Source organism: Artibeus jamaicensis, unplaced genomic scaffold (assembly GCF_021234435.1).
Source record: "Artibeus jamaicensis isolate MK-2021 breed Jamaican fruit bat unplaced genomic scaffold, CSHL_Jam_final contig_519, whole genome shotgun sequence".
Taxonomy (NCBI): domain Eukaryota; kingdom Metazoa; phylum Chordata; class Mammalia; order Chiroptera; family Phyllostomidae; genus Artibeus; species Artibeus jamaicensis.
Window position 1 is genome coordinate 45,064,247 of NW_026521871.1, and position 20,147 is coordinate 45,084,393.

Below are 20,147 nucleotides of genomic sequence, written 5' to 3' on the forward strand. Positions count from 1 at the left end.
TACTTTTCAAGCAACATTTATGTTTCATGCAGTGCAGCAGCCCCCGTTATCTATGGGCTCAGTTACCTGTAGTCAATCACGGCCTGAAAATATTAAACGGAAAATTCCAGAAAGAAACAATTTTCATGTTTGAATTACATGCTGCTCTGAGAGCAGCATGACTACTGCCCCGTCCTACTCTGTCCCACCCGGGACGTGAGTCATCCCTTTATCCCGCACAGCCCACACTACATACACTACCGCCTGTGGGTCACTTAGTAGCCAGGTCGGTCATCATACCCACTGTGGTGAAACCACAGTGCTTATGTCTGAGTCTCCCTCACTGGACTTAACGATGACCCCAATGTGCAAGAGCTGTGATGCTGGCAATTGAGATATGCCAGAGAGAAGCTATAAAGTGCTTCTTTTTCGAGAAAAGTAAGTATATTGCAATAAAATATTTTGAGATCAAGATCACATGCACATAACTTTTATTGCAGTATATTGTTATAATTGTTCTATTTTATTATTATTGCTAATTGCTCACTGTGCCTAATTTATAAATTAAACTTTATCACAGGTATGCATAGGAGAAAACATACCACACACAGACTTTGGTAACCTCCTTGGTTTCAGGCATTCCCTGGGGGGCTCGGAACGTCTCCTGAGGGTAAGCAGGGGGCTGGGGGAGAACTGCTTAGTGTCGGAAGTACTGGCAATAAAACAATAATTTAGGAGTCAGGTAACTTACCTCCTTATGAGGATCTTTATGTGCTTCCAACGTTTTCATGACAGTCAGTTCTGCATAGTTTTTAAATCTTGCGGGTTGATGCCTCAGGATTTCTTTTAAAACCTTTAATGCCAAAGCCCTGATTGTGGGCTAGAAAGAAACATTTTAATGTTTTTAGTATGTTCAGTTGTAGAAAATCTTTTACATTTTCCATGTCTGATATACAGGGTCTTAATATTGGGGTGGGGCCAGGAAATCACAGACAACTGCATAAAGTATGTGGTATATTGCACAATTAAGTTTTCACATCTTTAGCTGAAAACATATTATGCATCTTAAATGTGTAAAAACCCGAGAACCAACTAATTCTATTAAAAAGGAAATTTTACTTGCCTCTTTATCCCCAAGGGTTTCAAGAAGTAAAAGTAATATTGTTTTGAAGTGCTCGTCCCAAACACTAAACGATTCCTCCTGTGTTAGCTTCATAAGTTCATAGAGGGCAATTTTTCTCTCCTCTACACGTTCATTATGGTTAGACAGCTCCTTCAACAACTCTGCCACCAGGTCGGAGTGGTCTAGGGAGAGATCTGTCCAAAGGACCTGACATTAGTTCTGTAACTTTACAGGTCACCACTCCCAAGCACAAGGAAAACAACTTCATAATGTGATAAAGAATGTTGGTTGTAACCCCCCCAAAACCCTAATTTTCTTTTTCATTTATCATCACCAAAACACCAGTGCTAGTTTAAAACTTTACAATGAAAATTCATAAGAGAACTTATTATAACGAACTCCCAATCACCTATCACCCAGATTTAATAATTATAATTTATCATTCCTATTTCATTTTTATGCCTCCTTCCATTTTTTTCCTGGAAACATTTGTCACAAAAAACAAGTATTTCACCCTTGTACACTTAGTGCAAGGTTGCACCTATGGTATCATCCCAAGGAGGCAACGATCACGGGATTTAAATGGCAGCAGCCTGATCTCACCACCTCGGAGGTCCCTGCCAGACTTTTAGCGAACAGTTTCACCCACTGCTTGTTGCTGAATCAGTTATTTTATGAGGGAATAAAAATGGGCTGGACTTGTTCTGTGGAGAATAACTTTATCAAGTAGAGCTAATTACTCTGACATATAGTTTGACAGAAGAGACAATAAATACTTAATATATTCCCTTTTAAATTTCAGTTGAGTTAGGTGCAATGTCAATTAGGTTTTCACTTTTTTAAAGTAAAAAATGGGCTTATAAATTTTATGAATGTTAAAGGACACATTATTTTCACAACAGTCATCAGTGCTTTGAAGCATTTTTGTAGAAAAGACAGTTAAATCCAATAGTTCACATTAGAACATTACAAAGTAGCAGAGTTCTTCCTAAATTCTTCTGATGACAAAATACATGATAAGTTTAGGCCTTGAGGGACTTGGGCAGACAGCCTGAACCAGTGCCACAGACCCTTTTCCTAACTCCGTTTCTGAAAAATAAAATGAAAAATAACCACAGAACACAGAGCCCGGAAGGCACCCCCGGGGCCGTTCCCTCTCCTGAGTCTCCGGGAAAGACCGCGGCACCATGGAGCCGCACTTGGTCTGGGCACCTGGCCTTCTGTGGGAAGGGACCGCCAGTTGTGCCGATCCCAAGAGAACAGAGAAAGCTTGTGAATCTGGCACTTGGGAGAGGGCTGCTGCCCACATACGAAAAGGGGAGAGACCACTCTTCCCCCAAATGCCTAAAGGTTGCCTTTTGCGAGATGCATCACTACTGAGTGTTAAAAACAAGCCACTGTGCCTCATCCTGCCAACTGCTTAACCTCTGACCCGGAGATACCAATGATGCATTGAGGTAACAAAATAGATCTCAGGGAACACACAACTACAAGTAGGAAAAGGAAAATAATATTTCACTTAAGGGGATTCAGAAATCTGAGGAAAGGAAATAAAATTCAGCTATTAGAATATATGCCTTCTACTAGAGCAAAATAGATGATAGGAAAGGAAAACTGAACCAAAAGTAATGACATTAAATGACCACTGAATGGAGGTTTGTTAGGATAACTTTCAAGGAATTATGATTAGAGCACTAAGAACCTCTGGTCCCCAAATACTCATACACGGAGCACCAAATGTGAGTACTGAATTTAAAATCTTGATATAATCTGGAAAGAATGATCACTGAGGAGAACCAAATTAGGATTTTGCAAGATCAAGGAGAACCTATGCGAAATGCAAAGCAAAACCACAAGAAAGGAATTTGTGTTCAAAGATAAAGTCTTAACTTGGAGAAAAAAATTATTGTCTTATAATAATTTCACTTGTATAGATCAACATTAGAACAATATTGCTGGTTTTTGCCCTGGCTGGTGTGGCTCAGTGGACTGAGTGCTGGTCTGCAAACCAAAGGGTCACTAGTTCAATTCCCAGTCAGGGCACAAGCCTGGGTTGCAGGCCAGGTCCCCAGTAAGGGGCACATTAGAGGCAACCATGCATTGATGTTTCTCTCCCTCTCTTTCTCCCTTCCCCACTCTAAAAATAAAGAAATAAAATGTTAAACAAACGACAATATTAAGTGCTGGCTTAACAAGAACTACTGCAGCAGGGTAAATGCATCTCTCTAAACCCCAAAACACTACTCATGGAAAATTATCAGACTTCCACAAATGTCAAGAGAATCATTCTGATAAGAGCGTTTTACTTCGGCTAAGTAAATGGAATGCAAAAGAAAATGCTTTTCAGAGGAACCCAGTTCTTCATAAACGTAAGCTTTGTAATTCGCCTAGGAGATAAACTAGAAATGACTTGACATACTGGGTTGGTCAAAAGTTCGCTTACTTTGTTCTGTACGATGGCTCTAGCAGCACTTAGCTGTCTCTAACTTCATTCAGAACATCTTTGTTAGATTGTACTGTGACAGCTGTCTTATAAGTGTGCATTAAAAAAACATCCAAATTGGTGAATTTTTATGTAGCCATTTTAATATTGAAGATGGAAAAAGATACGTGACATTTTTGGCATATTATGCTTTATTATTTTAAGAAAGGTAAAAATGCAACTGAAATGCAAAAAGATTTATGCAGTGGATGGAGAAGGCACTGTGACTGATTAAATGTGTCAAAAGTGGTTTGTGAAGTTTCTTGGTACTACTGACATTTGGCCAAATAATTCTTTACTGTTGGGCTGTGTTATGCATTGGAAGATGTTCAGCAGCACCCCTGACCTCTACCCACTAGAAACCAATAGCAGGGGATAGCCCACATACTCAAAATATCCAAATCAATAAGGTTATTTGTGAAAATGAAAAATATGTCTTTTATTTTATGGAAAAAACTAAATGGACTTTTTTGCCAAACCAATATAATGGTCTAAAAAAATGACAGACAGGAAAATAATTTCTGCCAAAGAAAGCACATAAATTATTTGTTACATAACTGAACTATTTCTATCACATAAATGAGATAAGCCTAAGGTCCTGAATTAATTAATTACAGTGCAATAATCAACAGAGAGGCACTGAGGTCATGTGAAAACCGCCACAGGCTCTGGAGTCTGACCAAACCTCTGCCTCTTACGCTTTGTGTGGTAGGGGCACATTCTCATAAGTACCGCGCGCTAACCGATTGCACCACTGAGGCTCCATGGTAAGGGCACATTCTTAATCATTATGGGGTTCAGTTTTCTTACCAGTGAAGTGGGAAAGTAGCACCCACCTCCTAGAGTCAGGGGGAGGCCCTGGGCCCGGGATACAATAAACTCACCAATGCTAATATGCCTCTGTCCTCAGGACAAATGTTGACACAACTACACGTCTAACGATACTTTTGTTGCAGTGCTCAAAAACTAATGGTCTTCCAGCTTGGCAAACTCTGCTAAGAGGCTCCTCTAAACACATCCTCATCCTCAATAAAGGTAGTATTCTGGGATATTATAGTCCCTGCAAACTCTGACAAAGATCAAAATTAGACATGGACAATGGATGTTTTTTAAAAATTTTGTTATTTCTGATTTTAGAGAGAGAGGAAAGGGAGAAAAAGAGGGAAAGAAACATGAATGTGAGAGAGAAACATCGGTTGGCTGCCTCTGCATGTACCCCAGCTGGGGATGGAACCGGTAACCCAGGCAGGTGCCCTGACGGGGAACTGAACCAGAGACCTCCCAATTGGTGGATGATGCCAAACCTACTGAGTTACACTGGCTGGGGTAGATTTTGTTTTTTGACTTGTTAATTCAGATAAATGTATCAACAATGTACCTGTCTGTAATGTAAACAGAGATATCTAAGTGAGATATACTTTCTCTCAGAATTTTAAAACATTTCCTTTATATGAGTTTAAGAAAATAATGATCTCTTCCCAAAAGTTTTAGGTTTTAAAAACAGACAAAAAGGATAAATTTTGCACATTAAGGGGGTGAGGAGGACATGGTGGCTGAAAGGAAAATCAAAATAGCAAGAAAAGTCGATAAATTTTTTTTGAAAAGGTTACTGTTAGCAATGTTTACAATAAAATAATGGCAAATTAGATTTCTCCATCTCAAAATTAAAAATAAAAATAGACAATGAAAACAACTGCTTTATGAAACTTGGGGCAACTATTTGGTTTAACGGAGGGCTTACCCATTTTCACAAAGTGTTTATGCAACCAAAAATGGCTGCCTATGTCAATCAGGTATTATGCTGTGAAAAAATTAGGTTCGCAAATCAAAAATATTCTACTCTGTTTAGGTTTCAGCTATTTAATTGTCAAAGATGTCTTCCATTAACAAATGGAAAAATATGTATGTCCCCTTGGTAAAAGAGAAGAACATTAGGCAAAAAAAGAAGTGATTTTGCTATTTTGATTTTGTAATATTTGTGCCATATTAAGTCTTTTAACATGAGGAGGCAAAAATATGATTCCTCAATCTTGTAAAATATTATTTTCCCACTTATCAAAATTACACATGGCCAGGCCTGGGGCCCAGATCCCCAGCACAGTGAGCAGGAGCTCTACATCTGAGAGGGGGGAGCACAGGGTTTCAACGCTCAGTCCGGGTGAGGAGTGTGCCCGAATGGAGGAGCGACCAGCTGTGACCTGTCAGAGTCCAAGCAGAAGGAGAAGGACATCCGTGGACCGGGTTGTGAGAGCCCAGGAGGCCGCGGGTGTCCGTATGGAAGGGCAGAGCCCAGCAGGGTGGGGAGCATGTGAGGTGGTGGTGCTGGTGGGCATGGAAACTGGGTGCACAGAGGAGGACTGGTCCAGTGGGTGGATACGTTAGTGAGAATGGCGGCCAGGCTTCTCACTGTCTGAGAAAGGGGGTTCTCAATTTGGAAAGGGAGGAAAGTAGAGGTAACCTCGTGGTACCGGATGACTGGAATTGGAGTAGGGTGTACACACACACCTATGGATAGATAGAGAAATCAGCAGATGTAACTTAGTGTGTCGTACAGCTCTGGCCCCTGAGAGGGCACGGGGAGGTGTCTCACTCGCAGCAAGTGCCCCTGGTACACACCCAGTGCACTGTTTTCTATGAAAAGAAACCAAGGACTGATCCTTGGAGAAATGCTTGATTCCAGGGTTGCATCATGGACAGTATAATATTGTTTTTCCAGAATGCAAAGATGGAGACATGTCACGAGGACACAAAGCCACCTTGAATAGAATCCTGCTGGTCAACTCAAGGACAATTTGAGTGATAAAATAAATAATGATAGTTACAAAGCATAACTCATTGATACAACACGAAACCATGAGTCCATACAGTTGTAAATATGTCAATGAATTTTTTAAATATTTTATTTCTTTAGTCTTAGAAAGATGAGAAAGGAAGGAGAGAGAGAAACATTATGTGCAAGAGAAACAGTGACTGGTTGCCTCTCTTACTCCCCCAGGTGGGGACCTGGGCTGCAACCTGGGCATGTGCCCTGACTGAGAATCGAACCAGCAACCTTTCCATCTGCAGGCTGGCACTCAGTCCACTGAGCCACATCAGTCAGGGCTATAAATGAATTTTTAATGAGTACATTTTAAGTTTAATGTGGAACAGACTATTTACACAGTTTTAAAGTACGTCTCCACAAAACACTGATTTAAAAAAGAGTACTTTCACAGTGGAGAAGCCTGGGAAGCACCACCATAACCAAGTGGCCAAAGTTACTACCACCAGTCTGGGTGGAAAGTGAAGTTATGTGTTACTTGAAAGAATGCACTATCACTTCTATGATATTGTCACCAGAGGACACAGTCTGAATCTCATCTTGAGAAAACATCAGAAAACCTAAACTGAGGGAAATGCTACAAAATAACTGGACTCCAGCCTTCAAAAGTAACCTTCATAACCTTGGTCGTGAGAGCCGGGGAAATACTGAATGCTGAAGGAGACATGATGATAAGCGCAATGTAAGGTTCTGAACTAAATCCTCCAGCTCTAGGGTATCACTGGGACAAGAGACAAAACTGTAATGGGGTTTAGAATAGGTGGTCATTAATGTACTGATGATAATTTCCTGCTTTTGATGAACATACTGTGGTTATGAGGGACAATGTTGTTGTTTACAGAAAGTGCATCCTGAAGTGTTTGGGATGATGGGGCATCAGTCTGGCAACTTACTTTCAAATGGTTTAAGAAAAAAGTTCTTTGTACTCCACCCCCAACTATTAGCTTTCAATTATTTTACATTAAATATATATATACACCTATCTATTAGTGAAGGGAAGACATGTCAGTGGACTCTCCTGGCTGGGTAGCTCAATTGGTTAGAGCGTTTTCCTGGATACGCCAAAGTTGTGGATTCAATCCTGGTCAGGGCACATACAAGAATCAAGCAATGTGAATGCACGAATGGGTGCAACAACAAATTGATGTCTCTCTCTCAAATCAATAAATATAAATTAAAAAGAAAAAAAATGTCAGTAGACCCAATTTGGTCTGCCAGTTTGTGACCTCTATGCAGTAATAATTTTAATACAATCAAAGCCGCTAATGCTGTGTCTCAACCTCCCAGGCTGCTGCTGGTATACAGGGTTCAAGGACTTTTTATACCAGGTCCAGTTTATTCATTCCTGTTATGCTGCTGTTGTGAATAAAACTCAGCGATATATTAACTATTTGTGACAGATTAAAACACACCTAAGTGTGTAATTGGGGAAATTTTATAGATTCATATATAATTTAAACACAGTTTGGTACATTGTAATAATATTGCCTTTGTGATATATTAAAGTCTCTTAACATGACACATTTATAGAAATAGAATTTGTCAACCTCAGTAATCAAAGAAATACAAGCAAAGAAATTTTTCTATTCATCAAAATTACAAAAATTAAAAAAGATTTCTGATACCTAATTTCTCAATCATCCTAATAAATTAAGGAAATGCTTTATTAGGATCACCTATTCTATATCCATCACAGTGACAAAAATTAAAAGTATTTCAACTTTTGAAATTGAAAAGTTGGTGAGAAAATCAGCAGTACTTAAATTGGCCAACAGTTTTAAGCTTGTAATTGGGTCTCACACCTTAAAGTTACAGATCCCTTAACTGAGCGATTTTACCTCTGGAGATCTCTCTGGGTGAATTATGTGTAAGTCCATAAAATTTTTTGCCCAAATATGTTCACTGACAGCAACACTGAGGGAATAAAGAGCAGAAACTACCTAACTGTCGTGTTGAGGGGGAGACTTGCAACTTTAGCTACAGGTAGTTTATATATAACCGTACATTACTTGAGCCTAAAAAATAATGAATGGGTCAAATTACTTGTAGAGGGCAATGTAATTCTTTATTATTAAAAATAACTAAAACATTTGCAGCGTCTTATAATTTCTAGTTAGTTAATATACATTTTTCCTGAACCTTATGGCACACCGTGCTCAGGAGGGCAGGCAGTACAACGTCTCCATCCTCTGAGCCTAATCAAGTAAGATTCAGGAAGGTCAACCCATTTATTAGGCTGTGGAGCTCAGTAACGTTGACCTTACACGTAAGCCCATTGTAAGCATAAGAACTTAGGCCTAAGCCACTTCCAAAACTTAATGGTAGCTTTTCCCAAATTTGGTCCTTGGATATATGTTATTAAAGATTTTGTTTATGGCTTCATACTTAAAAGGCTATTGTAAAGAATGGGTATTCCTTCAAAGAGTTTTGTCATTCTGACCAAAAAAATTAATGACTGACTGGTGTCTGAAGATAAATTTACAAGCTACAATTGACTTGTTATTTCTGGGAGGCCACTGAGGTTTTTGTCATTTCAAGGAAGATCTTAGATGATTATTGTTTCTCATTCTAGGGAAGACAGCTGCTACCAAGCCATTAGAAATGAGCTCCTAGAAGAAGAGAGATAACATTACCATCCCAAACTTCTGGCCAAGACAGAGGTGTAGGTAGAAACACTGTGCCTTCTTGCACAACCAAGTTTAAAGACAACAAAGTTTTAGTAACAAAAATGCAACCAAAACACAGAAAATTGAACTGTACGGAAGTCCGACAACAACAAACCATTCATCCAGACCAGTAAGAGGGGCGGAGTCAGTACCCAGTGGAGCTGAGTTGGGTAGGAAAAAGTGGCCGGACTGACCCAGGTGTGAAGGTGGCAGTTGGCAGATTCCAGGTGTGGGGTGGTAACAGGCGGACCCAGTGGGGGCGCAAGATGGCTGGCTGACTGCGGTCACACATTCACACTCAGATAAACCAGGCAAAAGAGCGAGCAGTGAGACAGACCACTCAGGCTAGGGCCCCAGCGACCGGAGTTAAAGCCTAAAAGCACCAATTGGAAAAACTCTCCAGGTTGAGGTGCCAGGAGAAGCTCCCAGGCTCACAGAGAGTTCATTGGAGAGACCCACAGGGTCCTGGAGAGTGCACAGGCCCACACACCTGGGAGCCAGCATCAGGGGGGCCCGGTTTGCTTGCAGGAAGCAGCAGAGGGGACTGAAATCTGAGAGAGAGCAGAAAAAAACGCTATTACCCCTTTCTGACCCCGCCCCCACATACAGCATCACAACCCAGTGACCTGGGTTGCTCCACCCTGGTGAATACCTAAGGCTCTGCTCCTCATATATAACAGGCGTGAACAGACCAAAACATTATGGCTTAAGAACAGCTCAAAACCCCAGAGCCAATACTTCTAAGCCACCAAGAGATAGTCAACCTATCAGATGCACAGTTCAAAACACTGGTGATCAGGATGCTCAGAGAACTGGTTGATTTTAGTCACAAATTAGAGGAACATGTGAAGGCTAAACTAATTGAAATGAAGGGAAATGCACAGGAAACCAATAGTGATGAAAAGGAAACTGGGACTCAAATCAAGGGAGTGGACCAGAAGGAAGAAAAAAAGGACCAAACAGAAAAGAATGAAGAAACAAGATTTCAAAAAAATGAGGAGAGGCTTAGGAACCTCCAGGACATCTTTAAACATTCCAACATCTGAATTATAGGGGCACCAGAAGAGGAAGAGGAAGGACAATAAGGGGAAAATTTATCTGAACAAATAATAAAGGAGAAATTCCCCAATCTGGCAAAGGAAATAGACTTCCAGGAAATCCAGGAAGCTCAGAGAGTCCCCAAGAAGTTGGACCCAAGAAGGAACACACCAAGGCACATCATCATTACATTAGCCAAGATTAAAATGAAGGAGAGAATTCTAAAATCAGCAAGAGATAAGGGGATAGTCACCTACAAAGGAGTTCCCATCACACTGTCAGCTGATTTCTCAAAAGAGACCTTACAGGCAAGAAGGGGCTGAAAAGAAGTATTCCAAGTCATGAAATCCAAAGACTTACAACCAACATTGCTCTATCCAGCAAAGCTTTCATTTAGAATGGAAGGACAGATAAAGTGCTTCTCAGATAAGGTCAAATTCAAGGAGTTCACCATCACCAAGCCCTTATTATATGAAATGTTAAAGGGACTTATCTAAGAAAAAGAAGATAAAATATGAACAGTGAAAGGACAGAAAACTCAGCTATTAACAACCACACCTAAAACAAAAGCAAACTAAGCAGACAGCTAGATCAGGAGCAGAACCAGAGAAATGGAGATCACATGGAGGGTCAGCAACAGGGGAGAGGGAGGAGGAGAAGGGGGGAGAAGGTACAGAGAATAAGTAGCATAGCTGGTAGGTAGAAAATAGATAGGACGAGGGCAAGAATACTATGAAAAATACAGAATCTAAAGAACTTGTGACACATGGACTAAAGGGGGGACTGGGTGTGCAGGGTGGAGGGGAACGAAGGGGGGGAATAGGACAACTGTAATGGCATAATCAATAAGATATATTAAAAAGATATACAAACAACAACATTACCATCCCAAAGATTCTTACTTTTTTAGGTTACCAAAAAGAGCATACATATTTTTTTTGCTTCATGGATCACCAGTCCACTAAAACACAGGCAGTAGCAGCATTATGACCCAGAACATACCATCAGGAAACTGGTCAGCATCATCATCAAACATGGCTTCCTTGAGGGCAGACTTATTGAAGGGACCGATGCTGTCTGAATAGTTATAAGGATTATAGTCTCGAGAGCGTGGAGAGGAGTGAGCAGGCATGGAATGGAGCAACGAAGCTTTATTATCAAGGGCTGTTTGGCTTGAATCAGTAGCATCACCTCCTGCTCTTGGGTCGGACATCCCAGGGCCACCACACATCTAGTAACGAGAAGAGGAAGACATAGCAAATTAACTCATATTCAAGTAACAATTTAAACTTCTAAAAAAATGTTTCCCTAATGCTTAAAAGGCTATTTTAAAAAGGTAACGATAACCAGCAAGGAAAAATTATGTAATGGAAATCAATATGAGTTAAAACTTACATTCAGTATGTCAAAGCTCATAGTAAAGTTGTGAAGAAACCTGTTGAGGGCAAATAAAAACCATAAAAGAATACTCTCTCTGAAGATTCTTACAGTGTCCTAGCCAAGGGTTTGACCAAACAATATATACTATGTGATTAGCAACAGCTTCTCTATACCAGCTAAAGATACAAAATGACTTTCATTAGCAACAAAGAACTAAAAGCTGTCGGATTCCATTAGTAAGGTAGTAAATTATACAATGATAATATGTCAACAAAGTATAAGAAAACCAAATTAAAAAGCCTGCTTTGAAGGAAAAAAAGGCCATAAGAAACTGTATGACTTTTGGAAAGATGCCTGATGGTAGTTTGTATACATTAAGATACTCATCAAAATAGCAATACTAACACCTATACTAAGACCAGTATCAAAGTCATTACCACTGACTTTAGGTCAAAATGGCAGAATAGTCAGACAAGGTACTCATGTCCTCCCACAACCACGTCAAAATTACAACTAAAGTACAGAATCACCTTCATTCAGAATAGCCTGAAATCTGGCTCAACAGAAGTCCTTCAACTAAGGATATGAAGAAGCCGCCCCATGGAGACTGGTAGGAAGGTCAGAAATATGTATGGGTGGGTCCTACACCCACAGGCAGCAGATAAAAATTGGAAAGCCTATCTCGGCTGTGGAGGTCCCCTGAGGAGTGAGGGATCCTAGCCCTACACCAAGCTCTCAGTCCAGGGTGTTCCAGTGCTGGAAAGAGAAGTCCCCATAAATTCTGGCTGTAAAAACCAGCTGGGATTGTGGCTGAGTGAGACTGAGGGCTTCCAGAGTCCTGGGCAGTTCTGCTTAAAGGGCCCGTGTCCAGACTTACTAGGACTTACTTTCTCCGAGCCATCGCTGGGGCACCAGGGACATATGGGGAAGGACTGAATTATCTGACATCAGGGCAACAGCTGGAGGGGCAGCTATCTCCCAGACACAAGTGCTGGCAGAGGCCAGTGATCCTTTGATGAGTCTTCCTGTCACAGACCAGGCAGATGGGCAGCACATCTGAGTCTCCATCAACCTGGCTAACACTGTTCACCCTGACCCTGTGATTACCTGAGATCCCACCCCATCCAACTTAGCAGTCCAACCCAAAATGTGTCCAGTGGCTTTTCCATATGAATGGACTAACTTGGCTCATGTTTCACTCAGGCTTTCCTAAATTTTCTCAAATAAGCAGTATCTGGCCTCAGCGCACTCCAGTGTCTTGCTAAGTGGCCCCAAACCCAGCACTAAAGATGGCCAGCTTTGATTCACAGCTTGGCCTCTCCTGGACACCTTCAAGCTCACCACAAGTAGCAGTGATCTGCAGATAGCTTTGCAACTTGTGCTGGATGGCCACTGGCAGAACACAGGTGGTGGCTGACCTTGGGCTGTGCTTCCTAGGAGGCCTGAGAGAGTGTGTGCCAGGTGAACAGTTTCAGGCCATGTTGAAGCATCACTACCACACCCCTCCACAAGTGACACACTCAAGGGACAGACTCTATGGGCACTGGTGCCCCACTGAAGTTCTGCTCTGTGGGGTGGGCCCCTGGACAGGCGATCCTCTACAGTGGCTGAAGCCAGTCCTTTCAGCTGGTAGACCTAGGGATAAACCCCATCCCATCCCACTGATGTGCCAACAGCAATTAAGGCTCAACTACAACAGGAGGGTGTACATGGCCCACATGGGGAGGTGTACCTGAAGTACCCACCTGAAGGGGTGGCTATGCCACTGGACTCTACAGAACACCTACTACCCTAGGCCACACTATTAAGCCTAGCAGATACAGCAATTCTACTTAATACACAGACACTAACACAGGAAGGCTGCACTGAGAAGACAAAAAAAAAAAATATCCCAAGTGAAAGACAGAACAAAACTCTGGAAAAAGAACTAAACAAAACGGAGACAAGCAATCTACTAGGAGCAAAGTTTAAAGCACTGGTTATAATGATGCTGAAGGAACTTAGTAAGAATTTCAAAAGCATAAAAAAGAACATAAAAGCCATTAAAAAAAGTCAGAAATGAAGGATACACTAACTGAAATGAAGAATAATTTACAAAAAAAAAAACAAAGAAAAAGAAAAAAAGAATAATTTACAGGTAATCAACAGTAGAGTTGGATGAAGCCAAGAATAAAATCAGTGATTTGGAATGTAAGTAAGCAAAAAACACCCAATCAGAACAGCAAAAAGAAAAAAACTACAAATAAATGAGGACAGTGTAAGAAGCCTCTGGACAACTTCGAGTACCAACATTTGCATCATGGGGCCCCGGGAAAAGAAGAAAACAAGAAATCAAATACCTATTTGAAAAAGTGACTGATAACTTCTCTAACATGGTGAATGAAACAGACATGTAAGTCCAGAAAGCGCAGAGTCCCAAACAAGATGAACCCAAAAAGGCCCTCACCAAGGCACATCATAATTAAAATTCAAAAGGCTGAACACAGAAAGAGTATCTTAAAAGCAGCAAGAGAAAAGCATTTAGTTACTTACAAGGGCACTCTATAAGACTCAGCTGATTTCTCAACAGAAACTTTGCAGGCCAGAAGGGATTGCAAGAATATTCCAAAGCAATGAAAAGAACCTACAACCAAGATTATTCTACCCAGCAAAGCTATCATTTAAATTGAAGGACATATAAAGAGATTCTCAGATAAGAAAAAGCTAATGGGGTTCATCACTGCCAAACCAGTATTACATGAAATGTTAAAGGGTTTTCTTTAAGAAGAAGAAAAAAACTGATTAAAAATATAAATAATAAAATGGCAATAAATACATATCTATTAATCAACTGAATCTTAAAACCAAAATGAAAAAGTAGAACAGAAACAGATTCATAAATAAAGAGAACATTTTGAGGGTTAGCAGAGGGAGAAGGGCAGGGAGATGAGAGAAAAAGGTGGAGGGATTAAAAAACGGATTGGTAGTCACAGGACAGTCATGGGAATACACAGGGAATATAGTCAATAATAGTCAATAATAGTCATTAACTATAAATGGTGTCGGATGAGTATGAGACTTACTGGGATGATCACTTAGTAAATTATGTATCTAATCACTGGGGTGTACACATGAAACTCATATAATATTGTATGTTAACTGTAATTAAAAAAATGATTAAAAACAAGAAAACTGAAAAAAAAAAAATCACCACCATCAGTATCAACACCATTTATTAAGCAGTTATGTGCCAAGCCATTACCTGGGCACTTTACGAATATTCTTCAAATATTTACTGCCCACCTACTACATGCCAGGCATCAGTCTTGGCACTGCGAATGTATTAATTAACAAAAGAGGGAATGATGTCTACCCTGGAGGAGACTTCATTCTAGTGAAGGGACAGAGACATTACAAAAACACGATGAATAAGTGAAGTATATGGTATGGTAGAAGGTGATTAGTGCACGAAAAGCAGTGTGGTAGTAAAGGAATCATGAATGCAGACATCGGGTAGTCAAGACTAGGATTTACTAAGAGACCATCTGAGTAAAGACTTGAAGGAAGTGAGGAACTTAGCCACGGGATAATCTGGAGGAAGCATGTGTAAGGCAGAGGGAACAGCCAAGGCAAAGACCTGGAGGCACGAGCATGCCCAGGGTGCTCCAGAACCAGTACGGAGCTAGTGTGGCTGAGGAGTGAACAGGGAGGAGGAAAGGAGTAGGAGATAAAGCCTGAGAAGTAACAAGGGAAAAAAGTCTATTGTGGAGACTCTGGCTTTTACTCTGAGATGGGGACCTCTGAGTTGTGAGTAGAGGAGTGAGAACAGACTCCAGGAAACCAAGGGCAAAATCAAGGAGGCTGGTGAGGTGCCTATTTTAATAATTCAGGTGAGAGCCCCGATGATGATGATGAGGGCTGGAAACAGAAGGGCAGTGGTGAGAAGTGGCTGAATTTTGGATACATTCTGAAGACACAGTGGACAGACACCGCGGAGACTGAGTGTAGAGGACAGGAATGAGAGATGAGACAAGAGCAACTCCTTTGACCAAGGGTTGTGGCTAAGGAAAGCAGTGTTGCTATCAAGTAAGATAGGAAAGAAGAGTTTCAAAGGAAAAATGATGAGTTCAAACAAGCAGTTTAATGTACAAATCTGGAGATCAGAAAAGTTCAGGTGTGGGCTGGATGAAGTCATGTGATTTATTATGCTTTCAATAACTTCAAAAGTATGCAGTAATACCCTGATTTTGCTAATGAAGACACTGAGGCTCAGGAGTGACAATATGACTAATAATTGCCAGGAACCAAGATTCAAACCCATGCCAGAATCCACTACTTGAGCTCCCCACAATGTGCTCTACCTTGGGGGGAAAAAACCTTTCAATTAAGCAGTGATTTGTTACTAACCTGTCATTACTATCACATGCAGCTTTGGGGACAGGAAACCTTAAATGTGAGTGGCAAGCTGGTTTTTAGTATACAGTTTACCAGACCCATCCTCCAGACAGGTATGAGGGGACAAAGACCAATAGGAGAGAAGTAAGAAGGCAGAGGAGGGAACCCTTTACAGAGACGTGCTGAAGCACTGCAAGGTTCCACAATTCTGCAAACACCGGGAAACCAGAGATTCCCTAGGAAGGAGTGGGATGGTTTGTTTTGAGAAAAGTTAAACCATCAGAGAAAAGTCTTAGTATAGTAAAAACTGCTCTTTGTATAATAGCAGAAGCAACAATTACTGTATATAAATGCACAGTAATTCCAGTATCAGCTAGATCATAGTATTGTTATTGGAACCATACAAACGACTGCTAATGCAAATCACTATCACTACACTTACCAGAAAAAAATTTTAAATGCTTTATTTTGTCTTACAACAGCCGTGTGATCTGGCCCATATGCCATTCCCCATCTTTTTAAAAGTATTTTTTGCATCCTCACCCAAGCACAAGCTTGTCAATTTTAAAGAGGGGGGAAAGGAGGGAGAGGAACACCAATCAGTTGCCTCTTGTATGTGATGTGCCCTGATCAGAGTCTGAACCCACATCGTAGGCATGTGCCCTGACCAGGAATCAAACCTGCGACCTTTTGGTTTATGGGATGACGCTCCAACCAAATGAGCCCCTGCTGGCTAGGGCTCCCCCCATTTTAATGATGCTCTGGCTGCACTGGCTTTTGCCCTGGCCATAAACTACACGCAGCCTTTTCTCATCTAATTGCTTTTGCTCTTGCTGTTTCTTTTAAGGAATTCTCTTCTCCTGTACTTCGATCTCAATGCAAATGTCACCTTCTGCTAGAGGCCTTTCCTGACCACTTAATCTAAAATAGATGCACTTCACATTTTTTAAAAATTTTATTTATTTATCTTTAGAGGGGAAGGGAAGGAGAAAGGGAGAGAAATATCAATGTACGGTTGCCTTTTGTGTGTCCCCTGCTGGGAACTGGCCTGCAGGGAACCGGCCTGCAACCCAGGCATGTGCCCTGACTGGGAATCAAACCGCGATCGTGTGGTTTGCAGGCCTGCACTCAATCCACTGAGCTATACCAGCCAAGGCTCACTTCACATTTTAACCTAAAACTCCACAGTACTCTCAGCTCTATCTGAAAATCTACAAGGACCATGCGGGCATAAATATGCCTTCTAAATCTAAGACTATGGTAGATGTGCAGTAAATATTTGTGATTGACCCCTAGAAAACTGTATGTGAAAATGACAGAAAGCAAAGTTAAAAAAAACAAACAACCAAAACTCTTAATGAAGAAGTCGGCAGTGTAAGAAGACCCCAACACTCACTGAATCGCCGTCATCTTTTTTAGAGTCCCTTTTCAATGGCTCGTTCATGTCTTCTTGACTACGGAAGCTGAAATTCTGGATTGCTTCAGTGACACCTCTAAGAGAGCTATAAATATCTTCAGAGTTCATATTTTCTGTGTCATAATCAAACGCACTATAAAAAAGGAACAGCTTTTATTATTTATGTATGGTTTACAAACACATTTGAGGAGATTATGTAGGATACTTATAAAGATGGGGTTAGAGAATATACATTCCCCAAAGCAAAACAAAACCCAACAGCTATAAATGGTTAAAGGACATGTCCACCCATTGAGGGCAGCTTACAGTGACTCTAACAACTTAACAACAAGTTTGTCTTTTCACCTCTAAAAATATTCTCATTAACCAGGGTGCCAGCAAACTATGACCCCTGAAATCTAAGAATGCTTTTTTAAAGTATTTTTTTAATCCTCACCCAAGGGCATTATGTATTTTAGAGGGAGCGGAAGGGAAGAAGAGAAAAAGAAAGAGAAACATCAGAGTGAGAAACACTGATTGGTTGCCTCTTTGTACATGCCCCAACCAGGGACTGAACCCGCAACCCATGCATGGCCCTGACTGGGAATCGAATCCAAGATCTTTGTCTATGGGATGATGCTTCAACCAATTAAGCCACACCAGCCAGGGCTACATTTTTAAATAGTTGAAAAAAATCAGAATAATATGTTATAATACATGAAAAATTTCTGAAATTCAGATTTCAGTGTGCATAAATGAAAGCATATTAGAACATAGAGATGCTCTTTATCTAGGTGTTGTCTGAAGCTATTTTCACCCTCTAACATCAGAGCTGAGTAGAGGTCGCAAGGACCCCATGACCCACAAAGCCTAAAATATTGACTACATGGCCCTTTACACAAAGTTTGCTAATTCCTGTGATTAACTCACACCAATAGCAATGCTTGAACAGGAGATAAATGTATTTTATTCAAATCTGTAAGAAGGCAAAGAAGTTTTAACACTGTACAGATTACTGACATGAATTCTATAATCAAATTCTAAAATTCAACTGAGGCTGGCATGTAGCTATTAAAATTGTTACATTTATATAGCATGGAAGAAACAGGCTGGATGATAAATTTGCAATGTATTTTTCTTAGATGCTGATGTAGTATCATATAATTGTAATGAATATGATGAAACATTCTATGGTATATATGGCTAATAACAAAAAATCAAGCAAATAACTGTTAAGTATGAACTACTATGCAAACTATTATATAAAAGAACAGAAAAAAGGAAACATTAGTTCATTAATAAGTCAAAAACTTCATTTGAAATATAGCCCATGCTTGAATTGCTCAAGTGTGTGAAATTATACATTTCTTAAATTTTATATTAAGGACAAATGTCACAGTTACAGTTTTTCCTAAGAAGTATTTATAATGTCATTTTATACTTATCCCTTTTCTATTCTCTATTTTTATGTTTTTTGTCTATAAGCTTATTTTTCTTCCTGTTTTTAGAAGTGGTAGGCCAACTTAGATCTAAATATCCATCACTGTAATAACTTAACCTCACCCTTTGTACTGAGTAGTATAACTAAAAGAATTTGCAATTTACTGAATTTGTACAATGTGAGAAACTATGCTATTCAATGTAACAACCAGTAATTTAGAAAGTTGTGTAAATTTCCTTTTGACTTATTAAAAAATTCTATATTGTATGCATTATTATAATTTAAAGGATTACTTTTGAAATAAATGTTATATTTTTTTAATCTACTAAGTTTCTATGTGTCTAAGACTTTCAAGTCAAGTGGAAATCAGCTGGAATTATATTAATGCCTATTTTCTAATAATGGGAATTTGCAATAACAAACCATGACAGACAATCACCCCTTTATTACCTTGGAGACAAAGTATTCTGTGATGTGTTGGTGGGAGAAGTAAGAGGACTGGACCAGTTGGCTGGTGAACGTGGTGTTGGCCTTGTTAAAGGACTCCCCATGGAACTCTGATGGAGGGAATCAATTAAATATTAACATATGACAGTTAAGTTCAACTAAAGGGGTCCTAGGAAAACATACATTAAGAAGTTGAATAATACAAAAGCCATATTGAAAAATCTGTATTTTAATTATTCATGTACTTATCTCTGATTTCTGCAGGGAAAAACCTTTCTTGCCATTCAAAAATCCATTCTTTTTGTTGTTGTTGTTCTCCTCATCCTTCTGACTCTCAAATATTATCAATATCTTTTCCTCAAAGATTTAATAGATCCCAAGTTAATAATTTTAAATTAGCTTTCCTCTTCTGAGCCAATTTCTTTTCTCCATATATTACTAATGCTCAAATTTTATTCCTCCTTGAGTTTGCTTTACAAATGATTTTCACCAAGACACCAAAGGCATAAAAATCTCACTATATTAAAAATTTGCCTCTCTCTGGAGATGTAACAAAATAACCCCTTCTACTTTTGAAAAGACAACTGAGTCCCAGGAAATTGTTCTTAATTTTACCTTAACTCTCAGACTTTACCTTAAGCCTGCCATAAGTAAATCTATTTTTGCCTTTACCCATTATCAAAGGCCTGTCTTTTACAGACAAATTCAATTTTGTAGCCATATTATGTAAATAATCCTCTACCATTTTGCTATGTAACACTGGAATGTTTCATTTACTCAAACTGTATTTCCCCAAAACAAAATTCAGTATATCCAAGCACCTGTGGACCAACAAGCCTGTAAGTATTAAGTGTGAACATACCTTTTTAAGCATTACCCTGTATGGACTGACTTGTTAACCCTGGTATAAGTCATCCTACCAGTCCAATCCTCAACAACTAGTTGATCTAAAAAAGCATGTTCTAAATCTAATGGCTTACAAAGCTGATGTCTTCATCCA

The 20,147-nt window shown here is 39.8% G+C and overlaps 1 protein-coding gene across 13 annotated transcripts in view; it reads right to left on the reverse strand.

Annotated features, from left to right (window-relative positions):
• CLASP2 (cytoplasmic linker associated protein 2) overlaps window positions 1-20,147 on the reverse strand; it is a 158,989-nt gene that overhangs the window by 8,105 nt on the left and 130,737 nt on the right. For all 13 annotated transcript variants that reach the window (XM_053669047.1, XM_053669050.1, XM_053669048.1 and 10 more), the window contains 5 exons: window positions 19,151-19,257; window positions 17,260-17,413; window positions 11,112-11,340; window positions 1,103-1,296; window positions 731-859 (listed from right to left, as the gene is read on the reverse strand). In XM_053669047.1, coding sequence (XP_053525022.1) covers window positions 731-859; window positions 1,103-1,296; window positions 11,112-11,340; window positions 17,260-17,413; window positions 19,151-19,257 — 813 coding nt within the window. The remainder of the gene's footprint in view (window positions 1-730; window positions 860-1,102; window positions 1,297-11,111; window positions 11,341-17,259; window positions 17,414-19,150; window positions 19,258-20,147) is intronic.